We start from the raw sequence: 17,187 nt of genomic DNA, 5'->3' as shown, positions 1-17,187 counted from the left end.
AATGTTCCTTTCATCTCAGTGTGAGGCTGAAGACAGTTTTATTTTACACACACACTGCTGTTCAGCCTCAGTTTGGCTTCATTTGTTTGGATTTCATGGTAAACAAAAGTGTGTAAAGTGAAAGGACTCAGTATCTGGTGTTACATTTCTGACATCAACATTTTAGTTTAAAGGTCAAATCCGAGGTCTATACTCAGCAAATCAGTCAGACCTGGTCCTCCTAAATATGTACTTCATCTTATACCTACTGCACTGTTACCAATAGACTATTAGTCCACAGGAAACTTGGAGAACATAGTAGACTTACTTACACATGATAATAAGGTAGGATTAAAAACAGCCTACTCCTGTTCAAACACTGATTTGTTAAGTGTTCACACAGACACAAACATGCATATTACTGTAAGAGGATGTAAACAGATTGTGTGTCTGCTGCTCTACTCAAGGGAAATACTTCAAGGCTCTGAAAGTCCAGCCTCGTTTTGACTGAATTAGAGAATCATTTAAGACTTCATAAACTATAGCCCAGTCTACTGCCCTCAGGTAATAGTCCAGCTCTTCTCAAATGTGAGGTAACAATAAATGACCAAAAGCAGCTTCCCATCACTTATTAAAATGCTGCTGTGCTGACATTACTGACAGTATTAATGACCCAAAACACGACATATCAGTGTAAAAACGTTGAAACATTAGAAACTGCGCCATCAAATTTAGTTTCTCTTTCACTTCTAACCTTTGAGAGTCACATTTACCCAGATACTGAATTATGATTGGTCTAAATAGAGTAAATAGGCCCCGCCCCCTCTCTGTCCTCTCTGGTCTTATAGGTTCACGCGCTCCTCTGGTCAGTTGTTGTAGATCTCGGTGCAGTTGGTTGTGTTGGTCCGTGTCATGAGGAGACTTCTTGGGCCACACTTCACCATGAAGCTCTGCGTGAGTCTGATTGTTTTGGGAATTCTCCTACACGACGTCTCTTCCAGTGAGTGATTCATTTATGTAGAATATTTATGTAGAATAACCACACGAGTTATGTCCAAGTTTATGACGCACCAGTGTGTTTGAGAACAAGGTTATTTTCCATTTACTGTTTATTTGTTATTAGGTCATTTTAAACTGGGACGTGGATATAATATAAACTTAACAAACTGAACCATAAATGTTTTAAAGTTATAAACTCTATAGGCTGTGGTTTGTGTCATGTCCATTGTCCACCTCCTGATGGATTTGGTGCTTCAGTGGATGAAACAAGAAGAATCTGTTGGACTGTTTTAACTCTCAGATAAAGTATTTGGTCATTTATCCCCAATTTAATATATATATATATATATATATATATATATATATATATATATATATATATATATATATATATATATATATATATATATATATATTTTTTTTTATGTAATATTATTTAGGTGGTCTTGGTTTTCTTTAGAGATGTGATTTTGACGTTAAAAAACTCTCATTGAAGCTCTCAGAAATCCATCAACATGTTCATAAATATTAACATTAGACGTGATTCATTCTAAGATTAGCCCTGCAGGAGGAATCTTTATGTTGATGGAGTTCAGTTGTCCAAGTGTAAGAACAAATGTGGTGCTTACTTAATTATTGTGTCACTAACTCTCTGAAGGGATTACATATATTTTATATATATAAAAAGGAACAGATCATTGATATTTGACTTTTCCCTCCCCTTTAAAACAAAAGAAGTACAATTCAAAATTATAAACAAAATCATTTTTATTTTATTATTTATTTTACATAGCAACATATGCCCCACTTCAAGTTTTTCTTTTTTACCAAATGCAAATTAAACCATTGATATATATTTTGTTTTGTACAGTGTCTGATTTGTTTGAATTTTGTATTTTCTACAATAATAATAAAATAAAGTAAAACAAAAAAAGAAAAAAAAAATCAGATAAAGTTGTGAAAATAAAATATATATAGATTATTTTTTCATTTTACTGAATCATGAATGTTTAGTCCTAAATGAAATCTGCTGCTCTAATGGTTTATTTAATACAGTCTTGTTATTTTGTTTGTTACACTTTAAAATAATAACATTTTTATTACATTGACTCACTCTGAAATATAACTCTATTCTGAATGTGTTACTTTTTATTTCTTTCACTTTGTAAAGTTACAGATGATACATTAGATCATTGATTAAACAGTGTTAGACTCATTAACACAGAGACAATAAAATGCCCTTTTATGTGATGGTAGAAAGAGAAAGTAGAGAATTAGAACATATCTTACTCTTTATGTCATGAAAGATGTGCTGTTGACCTGATAATTTCCCACTAGGGGGCGCCATTGCTTATTCACGTTGTGACAGAGTAAGTTTATTTCAAAAAACAAACACAAACAAAAACACAAGAGTTGTAACTGCAGTGTTTACATAACATTTATCTTTTTATAGTTTTGTCTTGGCTGACTGAGATTTCCTTCTGTAATATTAAGTCTTACAAACAAATCTGTTCAAATAGTTTTTTGTTTTTCTTTTTATTTACTTACATTTGAATTCTGAATTCTTTCATTTTGTGTCTTTTGTGTTTTGCTGTTAAATCATTGTTTTATGTCTTACAGTGATTCATTCTATGAGGATTTTCTACACTGGATCGTCTAAAGTCCCAAACTTCCCAGAGTTTGTGGCTCTTACAATGGTAGATGACGTTCAGGTGAATTACTACGACAGTAACACCCAGAGAGTTGTGCCCAAACAGGACTGGATGAACAAAGTCACACAAGACGACCCTCAGTACTGGGACACACAGAGTCAGATCCGACAGGGTCACCAGCAGAGCTTCAAAGGCAACATCGAAATCGTAAAGCAGCGCATGAACCAAACTGGAGGTTTGTTCTGCTTCATTGTGCTTCACATAAAAGTTATTTAATGCCCTTCAATAGAATTTAGTATTAAAAAAAATGAAATTGTGCCTCAATTTAATCAAATTTAAAATGTGAGTATTTCTAGGTTATTTCTTTTTTCTTTTACAGAGTTTTTCAATTTTGTTTAGTTTTTCATTAAATAGTCTTTAAATATTGAATTTGTTATTGAAAATTGAGATTGAAATTAAATTAAAACTGAAATACCCTATTATTCAGTTGTTACAAAATGGCATCCTAGTTTGAAATAAGTTAAGTATCTCACTTAACTCACCAAAGTGTATTGCCTTTTCTTGGCAATAGTTTTCAGTTTCTTCCTCTTTATAAATGTGCATTACTGAATTTTTTTTCCCAAAAGATTTATCCTACCATGTTGTTTCAAAATGGCTCGACATAAAAAAAAACCCCTCACCAATATTAACTTGTTTTTTGAATTACAACTATAAGTTATTTCCTTCCTATTTTATCAACATTTTTATTCATTCGTCATTTGATGTTTACTTTTTTCTTTTGATACAGTTGAGTTTTTATTTAGATTTTATAACATTACATCCTTAAAACATCACACTTCAGTCTTTATCCTAGAAGGAATTTTGGACAAAAGTTATTAAGTTTATGTTGCCCATATTAACTCTGAAATAGTATTATTATTTTTAAACATTTATCTCCGTGTTGTTTCAGATTTTAAAAAGCAGTAAACGGCTGACTGAGTTGTGTAAACTGGTCCAATATAGTTATTTATTTCTTTTACCAACTTTTTTATCTATTCCTCAGTTTTGTTTCAGTTACAACTCAAACTTTTATTTAGTTGTTACAAAGTATAAATAAACTATAATATGACGTACTTCTTCCTCCTCATTTGATGTTTACATTTTTCTTTTGATACAGTTGAGTTTTATTTAGATTTTATAACATTACATCCTTAAACTCACCTGTTTGAATATAAAACCTTTTCTTTGTTACAGCTTTAGGTTCCTTCCTGTTTTACTTGTGTTTTCATCTATTGTTTCATTTTAGTTTACATTTTAATTCAGTCATATTTTCTAAACATTTATCAGCCTAGTTGTTTCTAAACATAAACCACTCCCCAGAAAACTGTCAGATGTGTGTCTATATTAACATGTTGTAATAGTTTAGGTTATTTCCTTCTTTTTTAAACGTTCTTATCCTTAAATTAGTTTTACATTTTCCATTCAACACATTCTCTTAAAATAGTCTATTATTTAACAAACGTACTTTCTTTCAGTCACAGTTTTCTGTCACTAACGCTCCTATTTACTCCTCATTTGATACATTTTTACATTCAGTGTCTAGTTGAGTTTTTATTTAGATTTTATAACATTACATCCTTAAACTCACCTGTTTGAGGACATAACCTTTTCTTTGCAGTAGCTTTAGGTTCCTTCCTCTTTTTCGTGGCATTCTCATCCATTCTTTAATTTTAGTTTACATTTTTCATTCTATAATATGTCCCTGAAAACATGAATCTATAGCAGCTGTTTTAAAATGACTCCTCATATAAAAATCACCTCTTGTGTGAATGAACTTGTTATTTTTATTACAGTTATAGATGATCTCCTTCCTCTTTTATCAACTGTCTTATTCATTCCTCAGTTTGGTTTATATTTTTCATTCAATCATAACTTCAACTTTTACTCCGTTGTGACAAAATGCCGTGTTAGATTGACCCAAACTCACCGTATAGATTTCCTCTGTCCAGTTTATTTGGATCATTTCCTCGCTCTTATAACAGACCTATATTAATGAATCGCTCTTCTCATTTCTCTCCTCAGTGTTGTCCGTTCTGCTCTTGTTCCTGTCGTGTAGTTTTAGGACAGTGTCTGTAGTTTCTCGGTGTAGACGCGTTAATAAAAGAGCTGCGCAGGTTTTGACTCAGTTTCCCATCCTGCACTGCACCGCCTCTGCCTGTCGCCATGGCGTCCGCTACGTCTCCGTGGCGATGGCCGGGGCAGTTAACACGAGGAGTTTTGAGTTTGTGTGACTGTGGTTTAATGATGTTTGTTTCTCTCAGGGGCACACATTTACCAGAGGATGTACGGCTGTGAATGGGACAGTGAGACCAACAGACTGACTGGATATGATCAGTTTGGCTACGATGGAGAAGATTTCATTGCGTTTGACCTGGAGACAAAAACATGGATCGCACCAAGACAAGAGGCCTTCATCACCAAACTCAAGTGGGACCAGAATGAAGGGATGAATGTTCAGAACAAACACTACTACACCCAGATCTGTCCTGAGTGGATAAAGAAGTACGTCAGTTATGGGAAGGACACTCTGATGAGAACAGGTAAAATCAACTCACCTACTTCAGTTTTTATTTCTCAAATTCACTCAAACAAACTCCTCTGACACAGTTCTCTCCTTTGTCACTTTCCTTTTGTAACACACTTTTTTCCCCCACAAAACTTGAAAAACAACATAAATGAGCAAATATTTATTTTGACGTCAAACCAAAAGCAAAATGTGATAAATTCAGTTGATAATTTTAGCATATTACATAATCATCATAAATCTGACCAAAATATTACAGTTTTGCATTTTGAGAGTAATAAATGAAAATAGTGTCATTTAAATGTTTCTGGATGATAATAATAATAATAATAATAATAATAATAATAATAATAATAATAATAATAATAATAATAATAATAATAATAATAATTAGTATTTCCTCTTGTTTTTGTATTTTTCCTCATCAATTCCTCGTTGTATGTTTTAGTTTGTAGTTTGCACACAAATATAAAATGACTATTGTGATTTTGATTATTCTGTGAAAAACATGACGATTTATGAAATATTCCTGATTCTCGACGCCGTGACCAAACTACAGTGCAATCCTTCACTCACTTTGATTCACATCGACTGAGAGACTCGTCGAGTTTGTGAGCAGCTTTATAAAGTTAAAGTCACATATAAAATAGATTAAAAAGTTCTATTGTTTAGGATTATGGGTTTTGGATGTTGAGTCTCACTTTTATTATTTTTTGTTACTTCTTTTTCTATTGTGACCTGAATAATCACAATTATTAATGAACCAAATGATCTTGACGTCCATAGTACACACATGACCTCAGCTGTGCCTGACACACTCCTCTTTTTCTTTTTTTATTGTGATATTAGAGACAATACAAACAATTAAAGACATTAGACATTTTGACTTGAGGGAGAGGGGGGCGTACATCCAGGTGTGAAGGAGGGACGAGACGAGAAGAACGACATCTGTTCTTTTTCTCGTCTTATGTAAGAGTGTAAGTGTGTGTGTGTGTGTGTGTGTGTGTGTGGGGGGGGGTTTAAGTAATAAAACAGAAAAAGAAAACTAAAGAAATGAGAAGAAAAAGACAAAACATTTAGAAAGAAGAGGAAAAATAAATAATTTTGAGAGGTTTAAATTTTTATTCATTTTTTATTTTTTACTCCCTTTTCTATGGAAGCCCGTTTCCGCCATGAAAAAAAAAATAAAAGCCCCACAGAAAGTCGAAATTACGAGTTTTAAACTCGTAATTACGAGTTTTAAACTCGTAATTACGAGTTTAAAACTCGTAATTATGAGTTTAAAACTCGTAATTACGAGTTTAAAACTCGTAATTACGAGTTTAAAACTCGTAATTATGAGTTTAAAACTCGTAATTTCGAGTTTAAAACTCGTAATTTCGAGTTTAAAACTCGTAATTTCGAGTTTAAAACTCGTAATTACGACTTTTAAAACTACTAATTATGAGTTTAAAACTCGTAATTACGAGTTTCTGCGTATATAAATAGGAATCCCATTCTAAGTATTTACAAAATGACTTCCGAGTTGGCAGAGAAGTACTTTAGAGACGGCTTTACAACTAACGAAATACTACGTTTACTTGAACATTCACATGGAATAACAGTGAGCAAACGCACCCTTGAACGCATTTTAAGCAAGAGGGGTCTATGGCGCAGAAAAAATAAAACGAATGTGGCTGAAGTGGCAGCTTTTATTGAGCAACAACTGGAGACATCTGGTCAGTACCATGGTTATCGATGGATGCACCAAAAATGCTGGGTAAACAATATTGTGACAGACAGAGAAACTGTCCGTATTTTACTTCGTTTATTGAACAGTGAAGGTGTTGATCTGCGGTCAAGAAACAGACTACGAAGACGGATATACCACAGCCGGGGCTCAAATTTTGTCTGGCATATAGATGGCTATGACAAACTCAAGCCATTTGGAATAGCGATCAGTGGGTGTATAGATGGTTTCTCTAGGAAGATCATTTGGCTTGAAGCCTATAAAACAAACAATGACCCAAAAATTATTGCTGGGTACTTCATGGATGCTGTAATCACTGCAAATGGCTGTCCTGCAAGAGTGAGGCTTGATTTGGGAACAGAAAATGGACATATTGCAGAGCTTCAGCACTTTTTGCATTACTCTGGAAATCACGCAGAAACAACCCCAGGTCCAGTAACCTTTGGTCCTAGCACGGGAAATCAGCGAATTGAACGATGGTGGCTCACCCTGCGAAGTGAGTGTGTTCAGTACTGGATGGAGCTGTTTGACAAACTTAAAGAAGATGGACATTTTTTGGACAACTTTCTGGATAAATCCTTGATCCAGTTCTGTTTCATGAAAACAATACAGGTAGGCTCTTTTCACTTTTTACACCTTCTGACATAAATATTTTAAAATTGGTCTACTTTAGTCCTGATGTAGACCTGATTTTAAATTGAATTAAATTAATTAATTAAATGAATTGCAAAAGGGTTGGACCCCACTGAGTTAGGGTAATGACCAATGTACTAAACATGCAATGATTACTTCTGTTTGTATTCTAGGAAGAACTTAATGAGGTCGTTTTGACTTGGAACAACCATCGCATCCGTGCAGTAAACAATGCAAGATCACCTTATGGAAGGCCTTCCATATTGTATGCTGTTCCACAACTATATGGTGGTCAAAATTATTTACATCCCATAACTATGGACAAGGTCTCACTCTGCCTTGAGGAGTGCAGCTTCAGAGATTTTCCTTGTGACGAAGATGTGTTTAATATCTGTGTGGACTTGATGTCTGAGCATAATTTGTCTTTTTCAATTGATGTGTATCAAACTATTGACCTATACATTCGTTTACGAGAGCTCATCAATGATGAGTTGCAACAGCAATGAACAAACATATAATTGATCATCAAAAACAGATTAATAATAAATAAACAGTGGCCAGAATAGTGCTCAAGGTCCACTGACTTGTTCAAGACGCCAGAAACTTTACTGGAGCTAAATTTATTCATTTATAAAAGTACGTAGGTGATAAACACAACAGTCCTCTTGTCTCTTCTGCCCTGTACACTCACTTGCAATGTGTGCACTGGCTACAAACTCACCACGACCTCCGTGAGTCATTCTGGACGAGCGGCACCTGTCCAGGTCTGATAAGGCGCGTAACAAGTCCACCATCTAGTGGTCACATTATGTCATGTTCCTGTTACACAAGACATCTTCAACTGAGTGCGTATTAACTCTACAATCACTGAAAGACAGGCCTTCGTTCAACTCTAGTCTCCATGTCAAAATTTGTCCAACATGGACTAATAGTATATATAAAGTATAAAAAGCAGCTTTGATTGGTATGCAAAACGTGATGCAAGGTATTGGAGTTGGATGATGAGCGCTCGTTCCAGTGCGCTACTTGCCCAGAGGCCTGGACAGGTGCCGCTCGTGTCCAGAATGACTCGCGGAGGTCATGCTGAGCTTGTAGCCAGTGGGCACATTGCCAGAATATGATTGTACAGAGCAGAGGAGACAAGAGGACTGTTGTGTTTATCACCTACGTATTTTTTATAAACAAATAGCTCTGAATTAAGCTCCAGTAAAGTTTCTGGCGTGTTGAACAAGTCAGTGGGCCGTGAGCGTAATTCTGACCCATGTTTTGTGCCATGAGCGCTGTACCGACCACTTGTGAGCGCTTGTCTTCCGTGGTCTCAGCGGAGCGCTAGTTTGGTCACAAGCCCCCCCTCGTGCACGTGGAAGGCAAAGACAATTTAATCAATAAAAATGAACCAGAAATAATACTTCAAACACAAACTATGTTTTATTTATGCTATCAAACATTCCATCTTCCAGAAAATAATTGTTCACATAAACAGAACCATTTCTGCTCTATATAAACAAACCAGTTGTTTCATACTTTAGCAAACACCAACTTCTGCCTCAACAGATAGATGAACAGTATCTTAACATTTTCAGATACTACTATGGCAAATAATAGTTTCAATTTAAGTGCAATATGTAAAATGTTGCAATAACAGTTCTAACAAGAATATTTAAAATAGTTGTATATGTAACATTGTGCCAATAACTACGCACATGAACCTTTTTGTTGATTTAGGATGAAAATCACACAATATCCATCACCCAAATATTGCTCTCCAGTATTTTGTTCATTTCATGCCGAAAATCTGGGTAACTCTCATAAGTAACTGGCAACTCCAAGTAACAACCACAAGTGTGAGCAACAGGTCTTCTCTGAAGGCCATTAATCATTGTGAATGAGACAGTGATGTCTTTTCCTGTAAATACATCAGACCCTGTGCAAAACCTAAGAAACCTGGAAAGATGAGGCATGTCACACTCTCGAAGATATGTGTTGACATACTTAACCATCTGTTTTTCAGAAGCATTTTGATTTGTTGGATAAGTGAGCGATTGCATAATTTTGCGTGATGTTGGCTGCAGTGCATCATAAGCTGCTGCTATACCCTTCAGCTCTGACTTCATCTCCACAAGCACAGTACTCCACTGCTCAATGACAAATGCAGGCTCCTGAATAAGTTTCTTGTGAGCAAGCTCTCTTATGATTTGCTCAATGTTGTTTGATGTTGGATGTCTGCGACAATTATGGAGATCTAGAACTTCTAATAACTCATTTTCATCAATACTTTCAAAATCTGAAAAGCAAGTTTGAAACATGACTCGCTCCGAGTGTGATACATACTTGAGAAAACTATCTAAAAGATCACTCTCCACATCTCCAAGAATAGCTTGCTCAAGAATAACAGGAGCAAGTTTTATTGGAAGTTGTTTTTCTTGTTTCCAGCCAAAAGCAATGATTCGACCTACACTTTCCCATTCCTCCTTTCCAAAGTCGTGTCGCAAGTATGGCACTTTGAAGTCACTTCCCATGGTGCACTGTTCATAAAAGTCTTGCCAGAACTCTGACAGCACATCCCTTACTACACCTCCATCATCTAAAGCCTTTTCAAGATTTCCATCAGGAAGAATTACTTTAAAGCGGACATTTTTCTTGTTCATCATCTCATCGTTACTGAACACTTGAATGAGCTCTTGAAGAATCTGGCCTCGATGAACCACAATGATGGTTTTGTTATTTTCAGGCATATTCAAAAAAATAGGCAACTCTTCCTCAATTAGTGGCAAGGTATCCTCAAGATTAGGGGCTTCCATTTCTAAGTGGTCCACAGAACGTACAGTCACAATACCGCTTTCATCCAAATCATTCAAATTAAGTGTGCTTTCTTGTCCTTCTAAATGAATGTCTAAACTCGAATTGCTTTCTAAAGGTTCAGTGTTGTAAAAAGTTGCAATATGAATAACATCCAAATTGTTTAGGCTCAAAACTGTAGAACTGCTTGATGCCTCATGTGGTACAACAGAGTGGCTGACCATATTGTCAGATTCAGCATTGCTCTCCTCAGGGTTTCCTTCTGTTACAATTTGTCTCTTTTTCGTTTTTAAGTAAAATCGCAAAACTGGCAACTTTGTCATCTCATACATTTCCTCAACTGTTATATGTTCAGGTAAAGGGGTTTCCTGAAAGTCAGTTAAATCCACTTCAAAATCACAGCTTTTGCCATGCACATTTTCTCCTCCAGGAAAAAACAACTCCAATGCTTTTTCAATTAGGTTAATGTTTGTACTCTTTTTAGGCACACTTTCCTTCCTTGTACCTCCACCATTTTTAGTGCGCATATGCACATATGTATTGTCTTTTTTTCTAAAATTTAACCACCCAAGCTCAACTTTTCTGTCACTCTTTCTTCTGATACTAGTTTTCCCATGTTCTTTTTGCACTCCTACTTTACCGTTTTGATTCTTGCTAAACTTTAATTTAAGTCTTTCAAAGAGTTTTGACTTTCGACTTGGTTCTTCTTGTCGTCTACAGTGTCCAAATACAGCTATTCGATCACCGTATGATGGTAGATAGTCCTTCAGTTCCTCATCACTCATCAGCTTTATTACAGTGGGATCAATCTATAAACAAAAAAAAACCCAAATGTGTCATTATTATTACTGGTCTGTATGGAGTCATAATACTAAAAGCAGTTTACTACCTTGTCTTGTTCCATTCGTTGTATAGCCTCTTCATCCACATGCCTGGATCTCAAATATTCTGCCAGCTCATCCATCTTCACATTTTTTCTGCTGTAATGAGGATAATAACATGTTCAATTAAAATGGTATCTATATAGTGTAAATGACTTTAAGATGTTTTGCAATTATTGAAAATATTAATATAATTGGCAACATTTTTATATAAAAAACAAATGCTTATTGTAAAACAAGGCATAAATAGGACAATAAGGAATTTATTGATATACATGATTGTTAGTTTGCACTATATGTAATGATTGTTAAATTACAACAATAAATATAACAATTCAAGGTAATTGTGAATTCATGTAAAGGTCATAATTAATACAATAACTTGAAGGTAATTCTAAATTTAAAATAAAATCTAATAAATGTTATAAGAATAAAGGTAAAGGTAATGTGACAACTTTAAGATCTAATTGTGTACTGTAAGGTAGGTTCACTTAGGGAAAAGTTTCAACAAAATTTGTAAACCATCAGTTTGAGAATCCCGTCTATTGCGAAAAGGTGTATTTACGAAAAAGACCATTTTGATTTAGCCCAGTAATGCGTTGCTGGGGTATCGTAGGTTTGCTGTAGTATAACATAGCTATGGTAACGTGGAATAATAGCGGTTCACTTTCAATACAGAATTGCATAAATACCAGCAAGACAACCAAACAAAAACGTTATTAACCGCAAAAAGATAAACTACTGAGTTCACATGACTTACCTGGGAAAATCGATGAAAACACTGTAAAACGTAACTGATATCTATAGCAAACAAATCGTGTGCGCCTTTCCCCGGAAACATATCATCTGTAAGGTTCCTACCCATATAAATATAGAACAATGACCCCATGTGGACGAGCTACAGCGTTACGAGTCACTAACGCACATATATACAAACACCGATGTGGATGTGAACAAAACAGTCAACAGTAAACAGTAAAGCGTGTTTCATTTATCTAACTTCAATTCAAAGCTAGTAAACCTATAGAGCTCTCAAATTAATCTACACTTCGTACTACATAGTACATTCCATTTTGGGAAAATTACCCTATATTTTATAAAGTACTTCATGAAACATAACTACTATAAATTGTCTTAAAAACTTTCTACTTGCCTTTACAATCCAGTTACGTTGTATGTGGATCTGGTTCAGAGAAGTTAGTTGGAACATCCCATGTGCATGTGCATGATGGATGGTGACGCTTGGGGGAATAATGAGGAGATTAAAAACGCCTAATTACGAGTTTAAAAGTCGTAATTACGAGTTTTAAACTCGAAATTACGAGTTTTAAACTCGAAATTACGAGTTTTAAACTCGAAATTACGAGTTTTAAACTCGAAATTACGAGTTTTAAACTCGAAATTACGAGTTTTAAACTCGAAATTACGAGTTTTAAACTCGAAATTACGAGTTTTAAACTCATAATTACGAGTTTTAAACTCATAATTACGAGTTTTAAACTCATAATTACGAGTTTTAAACTCATAATTACGAGTTTAAAAGTCGTAATTACGAGTTTAAAACTCGTAATTTCGACTTTCTGTGGGGCTTTTTTTTTTTTTTTCATGGCGGAAACGGGCTTCCATACTTTTCTCCGTTCTTCCCTCTTCTTCTCCTGAACTGTTTGTTAATTGTTGGATGCTCGATTGTGCGGCAGCTCTCTGACCTGATGGGGAGTTGCTCTGTCTCATCTGTTGAGGCCTGGCAGACTTTTTTTTTTTTTTTTTTTATTTAAATTTATTTTTTAATTATAGGGTTCAGACAAAGGCGGTGAGGGGGCAGGTACATAGTCAGAAATTACTGATACTGATTAAAGTGAATGAGTTGTTTTGATAATATAATGATTGTTACTCAAAAATAATAATAAAAAATAATAATAATTTAAAAAAAATCATTAAGAAATTAAAAAAAACAAAACAGATTAAGACAAAAAAGTGAAGCGTTGATAGTGGTGTGGGTGGAGTATGAGCAGAGAAGAGAGTGGGTCAAATATTGTATAACTTTACCTCTAAACACAATTTACCATTATTTAACAACCATAATAATAAAAATAATAATAACAACAACAACAACAACAACAACAATAATAATAATAATCATAATAATTCAAACAAAATAATGTTTTCTGCACTTCAAAAAATAAATAATAAAAATAAAATAATATACTAAATAAGTATAATAATTCTAACAATAATAATAATAATAATCATAATAATTAAAACAAGTAAAGTTTGCTGTGCCTCAAAAAAAAAAAAAAAAAAAAAAATGGAAGAAAATAAATAAAATAAAAATAATGAGAAGAACATAATATAGTAAATAATAATAATAATATAAAGAAAAAATAATGGATAAATCAATAGTAATTATGATAAATGCTAAGTAAGGAAAGTAGAAAAAGCAAGAAAGTAAACATTTAAAAAAGAAAAATAATAGTGAAAAATAAGTGAAAAGAAAAAAAATTGAATGAATAATTAGTAAATAATAATAATAATAATACATGCATACATAGTAATTATAGGGTCGGGTTAGGGCAGAAGAGGAGGGTGGGAGTGATGAGAAAAGAAAGAGAAAGGAGAAAGAGAAAAAAAAGTGTGTGTGTGCAGGGAGGTAAGATCATAGGAAAGGCCTGACTAATTTGAGAGGAATGCTGTAAGCGAGGAGTTGATGGAGGGTCTAAATTGGTACGATGGGATGAGGAGGGTGTATTTTCAACAGTGATGGTCCAGAAGAAGGTTTTTCCAACCTAACACACCTCTTGTCTCCTCTCCCAGAGCTCCCCACTATCTCCCTCCTGCAGAAGTCGTCCTCGTCCCCGGTCACCTGCCACGCCTCAGGTTTCTACCCCAACAGAGCCATGCTGTTCTGGACTAAAGATGGACACGAGCTCTATGAGGGCGTGGACCCCGGGGAGATCCTGCCCAACCACGACGGGACCTTCCAGAAGAGTGTGGAGCTGAACGTGTCCTCGATCCCATCTGGAGACTGGGGCAGGTACCACTGTGTGTTCCAGCTGTCTGGAGTCAAAGAGGACGTCCTCACAAAACTGGACAAAGCCGTGATCAGGACCAACGGTGAGTCTGGGCTTATTTTGTTTTTACGTTTCTTTAACGGCTTAATCATAGTCATCCTCCATTTCCCAATACTCTGGGGTCAAACATGTGGACACACCTCCTCTTTCAATGTCTTTTTCTTTGTTTACCAACAAATGAAAAAGTCACTAAAAAGAATTATAAATAATAATGTGTGTTTTTGTTACATTTTACAGAGAAGTCCAACACTCCTCTGATCATCATTGCTGCTGTGGTTGGTCTCTGTGTGGTTGTGGTGGCTGCTCTTGGGTTTGTCCTGTACAAGAAGTGGCCCTGTAAGACCAAACTGCATTTATCCACTATGTTATCATTTATTCTGTAAATCAACAAAATGTGATTAACTGAGTTCTGTTGTTACAGTTGCAGCCAAACGTCCTCCATCCCGTAAGTTTGAACAAGTTTACCATAGTCCTAATACAGACCCTTATATCACATAATTAAATATCATTTAATTGTGATTGTTAAACTGTGACTGTTTCTTTGCAGCTGTGAGTGATCCAGAGGTCGAGGAGGAGCTTAATCCAAAGTGAGTGAACACAACAGTCGTTAATATGAGATTTCCCTCAAAATAATCATCTTTGTAGAGCTATTTATGACTTAAGGAGGAACGTTTACATGTTTTTATCATCGTCAAGTGTTTTATGTAACTAATCTAGCCAAAAAGTGATAAACCAATATCATTTTGTGCTAATCTCAAGCCTGGATAGATGTGAGAAGGTTCCACGAGGAAGGGCATCCAGATTAAAATATAGTGTACTTCAAATCTAGAAAAGGCAAAAAACTGTGTTAAAACGCAAACAAATGTTGAGGACATCCAGAAACCTCAAAAACACACAGGGAAGAATGTTTCTGATTTGAAATTCTGCAGTTTAATTTGTGTTTTGTTTTCCAGATCTTAAACCCTGTGCAGGAGGAGTGGAGTCTTCCAGTTGGATGCACTTGTTATTCTCAGATGTCATAAACTTTTACAAACCGGATTGATGCTTTAGGCTTTCAAAATGATGACTTATTTTCACTACGCAATTTACAGATGCAAAATTACCTTCCAAATAGAGCTCAGTTAGACACATTACAAATTTATGTTGAACTTTTTTTTGCTAATAGTCAAAGCATCGATCTATTTTCCAGTTGTTCTTCATTCATTTGTCTGGCATTATTAACCATATACACAATAGTTACAATAGTGGTTTCTGCTGAAGGGGATTCTTGGCTCATTATCTACAGTTTTATTGCATCGATTGACTTGTAAATGATCTTAAAATACATCATATACATATTTGAAGGGAGGAGAGATTAAAAATAAAAGTAATTAATTATATTTAAGTCTCACTGGAGTTTTAAACAAACGTAAAATATAAATACAAACTGTACAAAGTGGATTAGATCAAAAAGAAACTAAACTGTATCAAATGTAGTATTTTTGAAGCCAATATTCAAGAGACATATTCACATGTTTAGTTTAAGAGGGTTTTTTTGCCATTTTGAAACATAATTAAATAGATGTGCAGTGTCTTCAGTAAAATGGTTCCCTGAAAACAGTTTGATCATGAAGAAGAGAATCCTACAGTTGTCATGATTATTTATCAAAGATGTACATTTGGGTTTTAATAGGGTTTAGGAGATTTTATTTTTGAAGTTTGATGTAGATTATAAATATATAATGCGTGATTTTTGGGGGCTTTTGGTTTTAAAATATGCTGTAGTGTCAAAGTTGGGATAGAACATGTTTTGATTTTTGTGAAACTGAAATTGCACTGTTTTCCATCTTTTGCTTTTGTTCTGCTGTTTGGATTTTAAATAAAAATTCCCAACTTTAAAACGTGGTTGTCCAAATTCACTTCTTTATGTGTATTTCAGTTCAAAGACGTGCTACTGATAAACACTGTATGAACTAGATGTTATGATTTAATAATGGGCCTGTTACAATTATGGAAAATAATGCAAGAGGCTCAAAAAGTTCACAATAAACTAATCCTCCATCTTTTTACTTGTGAGCTCAAGTCCAGACAGGCTGTTCATCTCTGTAATAAAGTGTGGGTCAACTGCAATGATTTATTTTAAATTATTCATTACTAGTGTGAATAAATACACATAGAGGATAATTTTATAAAACAAAGTAATAAATATTTTGTGTTAATCGCAAGCCTGGCTAAATGTGGGAGAGGGTTACACAAGGTTGGACATCCAGATTAATATTTTCAAATAAAAAAATAGAGAGAAAAAATTGTAGAAAGAAAAAAACACAGTTCATTTCAAACTAAATTTATTTTTAAAATAATATATATATATATATAATTATAATAATAATAATTATTATCTCTTTTTTCCTTTTTCTTCCCATCTATTTTCTCTATACCTTCCATTCTCACACAAATGATTACTACTTGCACTCTCTCTCTCTGCCATCTCCACCTTGCCCCCCTCCAAAGCCACGGAAATGTCACACACACACACACACACACGCGCGCGTGCACACACAGACACACAACACAGACTTGTCACATACAATACTAAATAGCTCTTACGTCTACAAACCATGGTATGTCTTTCAGTCTGTAGATGTGCAAAGCTGGTGGAGACATACCCCAAAAGACTTGTAACTGTAACTGCAGCAAAACGTGGTTCCACAAAGTATTGACTTAGGTGACTGAATACTTTTTATTATTATTATTATTATTTTCTCTTTTTTCTTCCCAACTATTTTCTCTATACCTTCCTTTCTCACTCCTTTCTGCACTTTTCAGTTTTGTTTTTTTTTTTTTATCTGGAAATGATGTATAATTTCCTTTCTACTTCACACTTATGTACCATTTTGTGTTACCT

The 17,187-nt window shown here is 34.5% G+C and overlaps 2 protein-coding genes across 2 annotated transcripts; one reads left to right on the top strand and one right to left on the bottom strand.

The window, feature by feature from the left end:
• Positions 1–847: 847 nt before the first annotated feature.
• LOC117378892 (H-2 class I histocompatibility antigen, Q9 alpha chain-like) lies at positions 848–16,183 on the top strand. The gene is made up of 8 exons (XM_055225205.1): positions 848–979; positions 2,599–2,865; positions 4,931–5,209; positions 14,047–14,346; positions 14,541–14,639; positions 14,725–14,748; positions 14,851–14,890; positions 15,257–16,183. The coding sequence occupies exons 1-8, from the start codon at positions 892–894 to the stop codon at positions 15,261–15,263; spliced, it is 1,104 nt and encodes a 367-aa protein (XP_055081180.1). The 5' UTR covers positions 848–891; the 3' UTR covers positions 15,264–16,183.
• Positions 9,125–12,198, bottom strand: LOC129456644 (uncharacterized). The gene is made up of 3 exons (XM_055225204.1): positions 11,996–12,198; positions 11,244–11,334; positions 9,125–11,163 (listed from the first exon to the last, which is right to left on the bottom strand). Exons 2-3 carry the CDS (start codon positions 11,316–11,318, stop codon positions 9,289–9,291), a joined length of 1,950 nt encoding a protein of 649 aa, XP_055081179.1. The 5' UTR covers positions 11,319–11,334; positions 11,996–12,198; the 3' UTR covers positions 9,125–9,288.
• Positions 16,184–17,187: the final 1,004 nt, after the last annotated feature.

This window comes from Periophthalmus magnuspinnatus, chromosome 11, assembly GCF_009829125.3.
Source record: "Periophthalmus magnuspinnatus isolate fPerMag1 chromosome 11, fPerMag1.2.pri, whole genome shotgun sequence".
Taxonomy (NCBI): Eukaryota; Metazoa; Chordata; class Actinopteri; order Gobiiformes; family Gobiidae; genus Periophthalmus; species Periophthalmus magnuspinnatus.
This window is presented reverse-complemented; position numbering and strand designations above follow the sequence as displayed.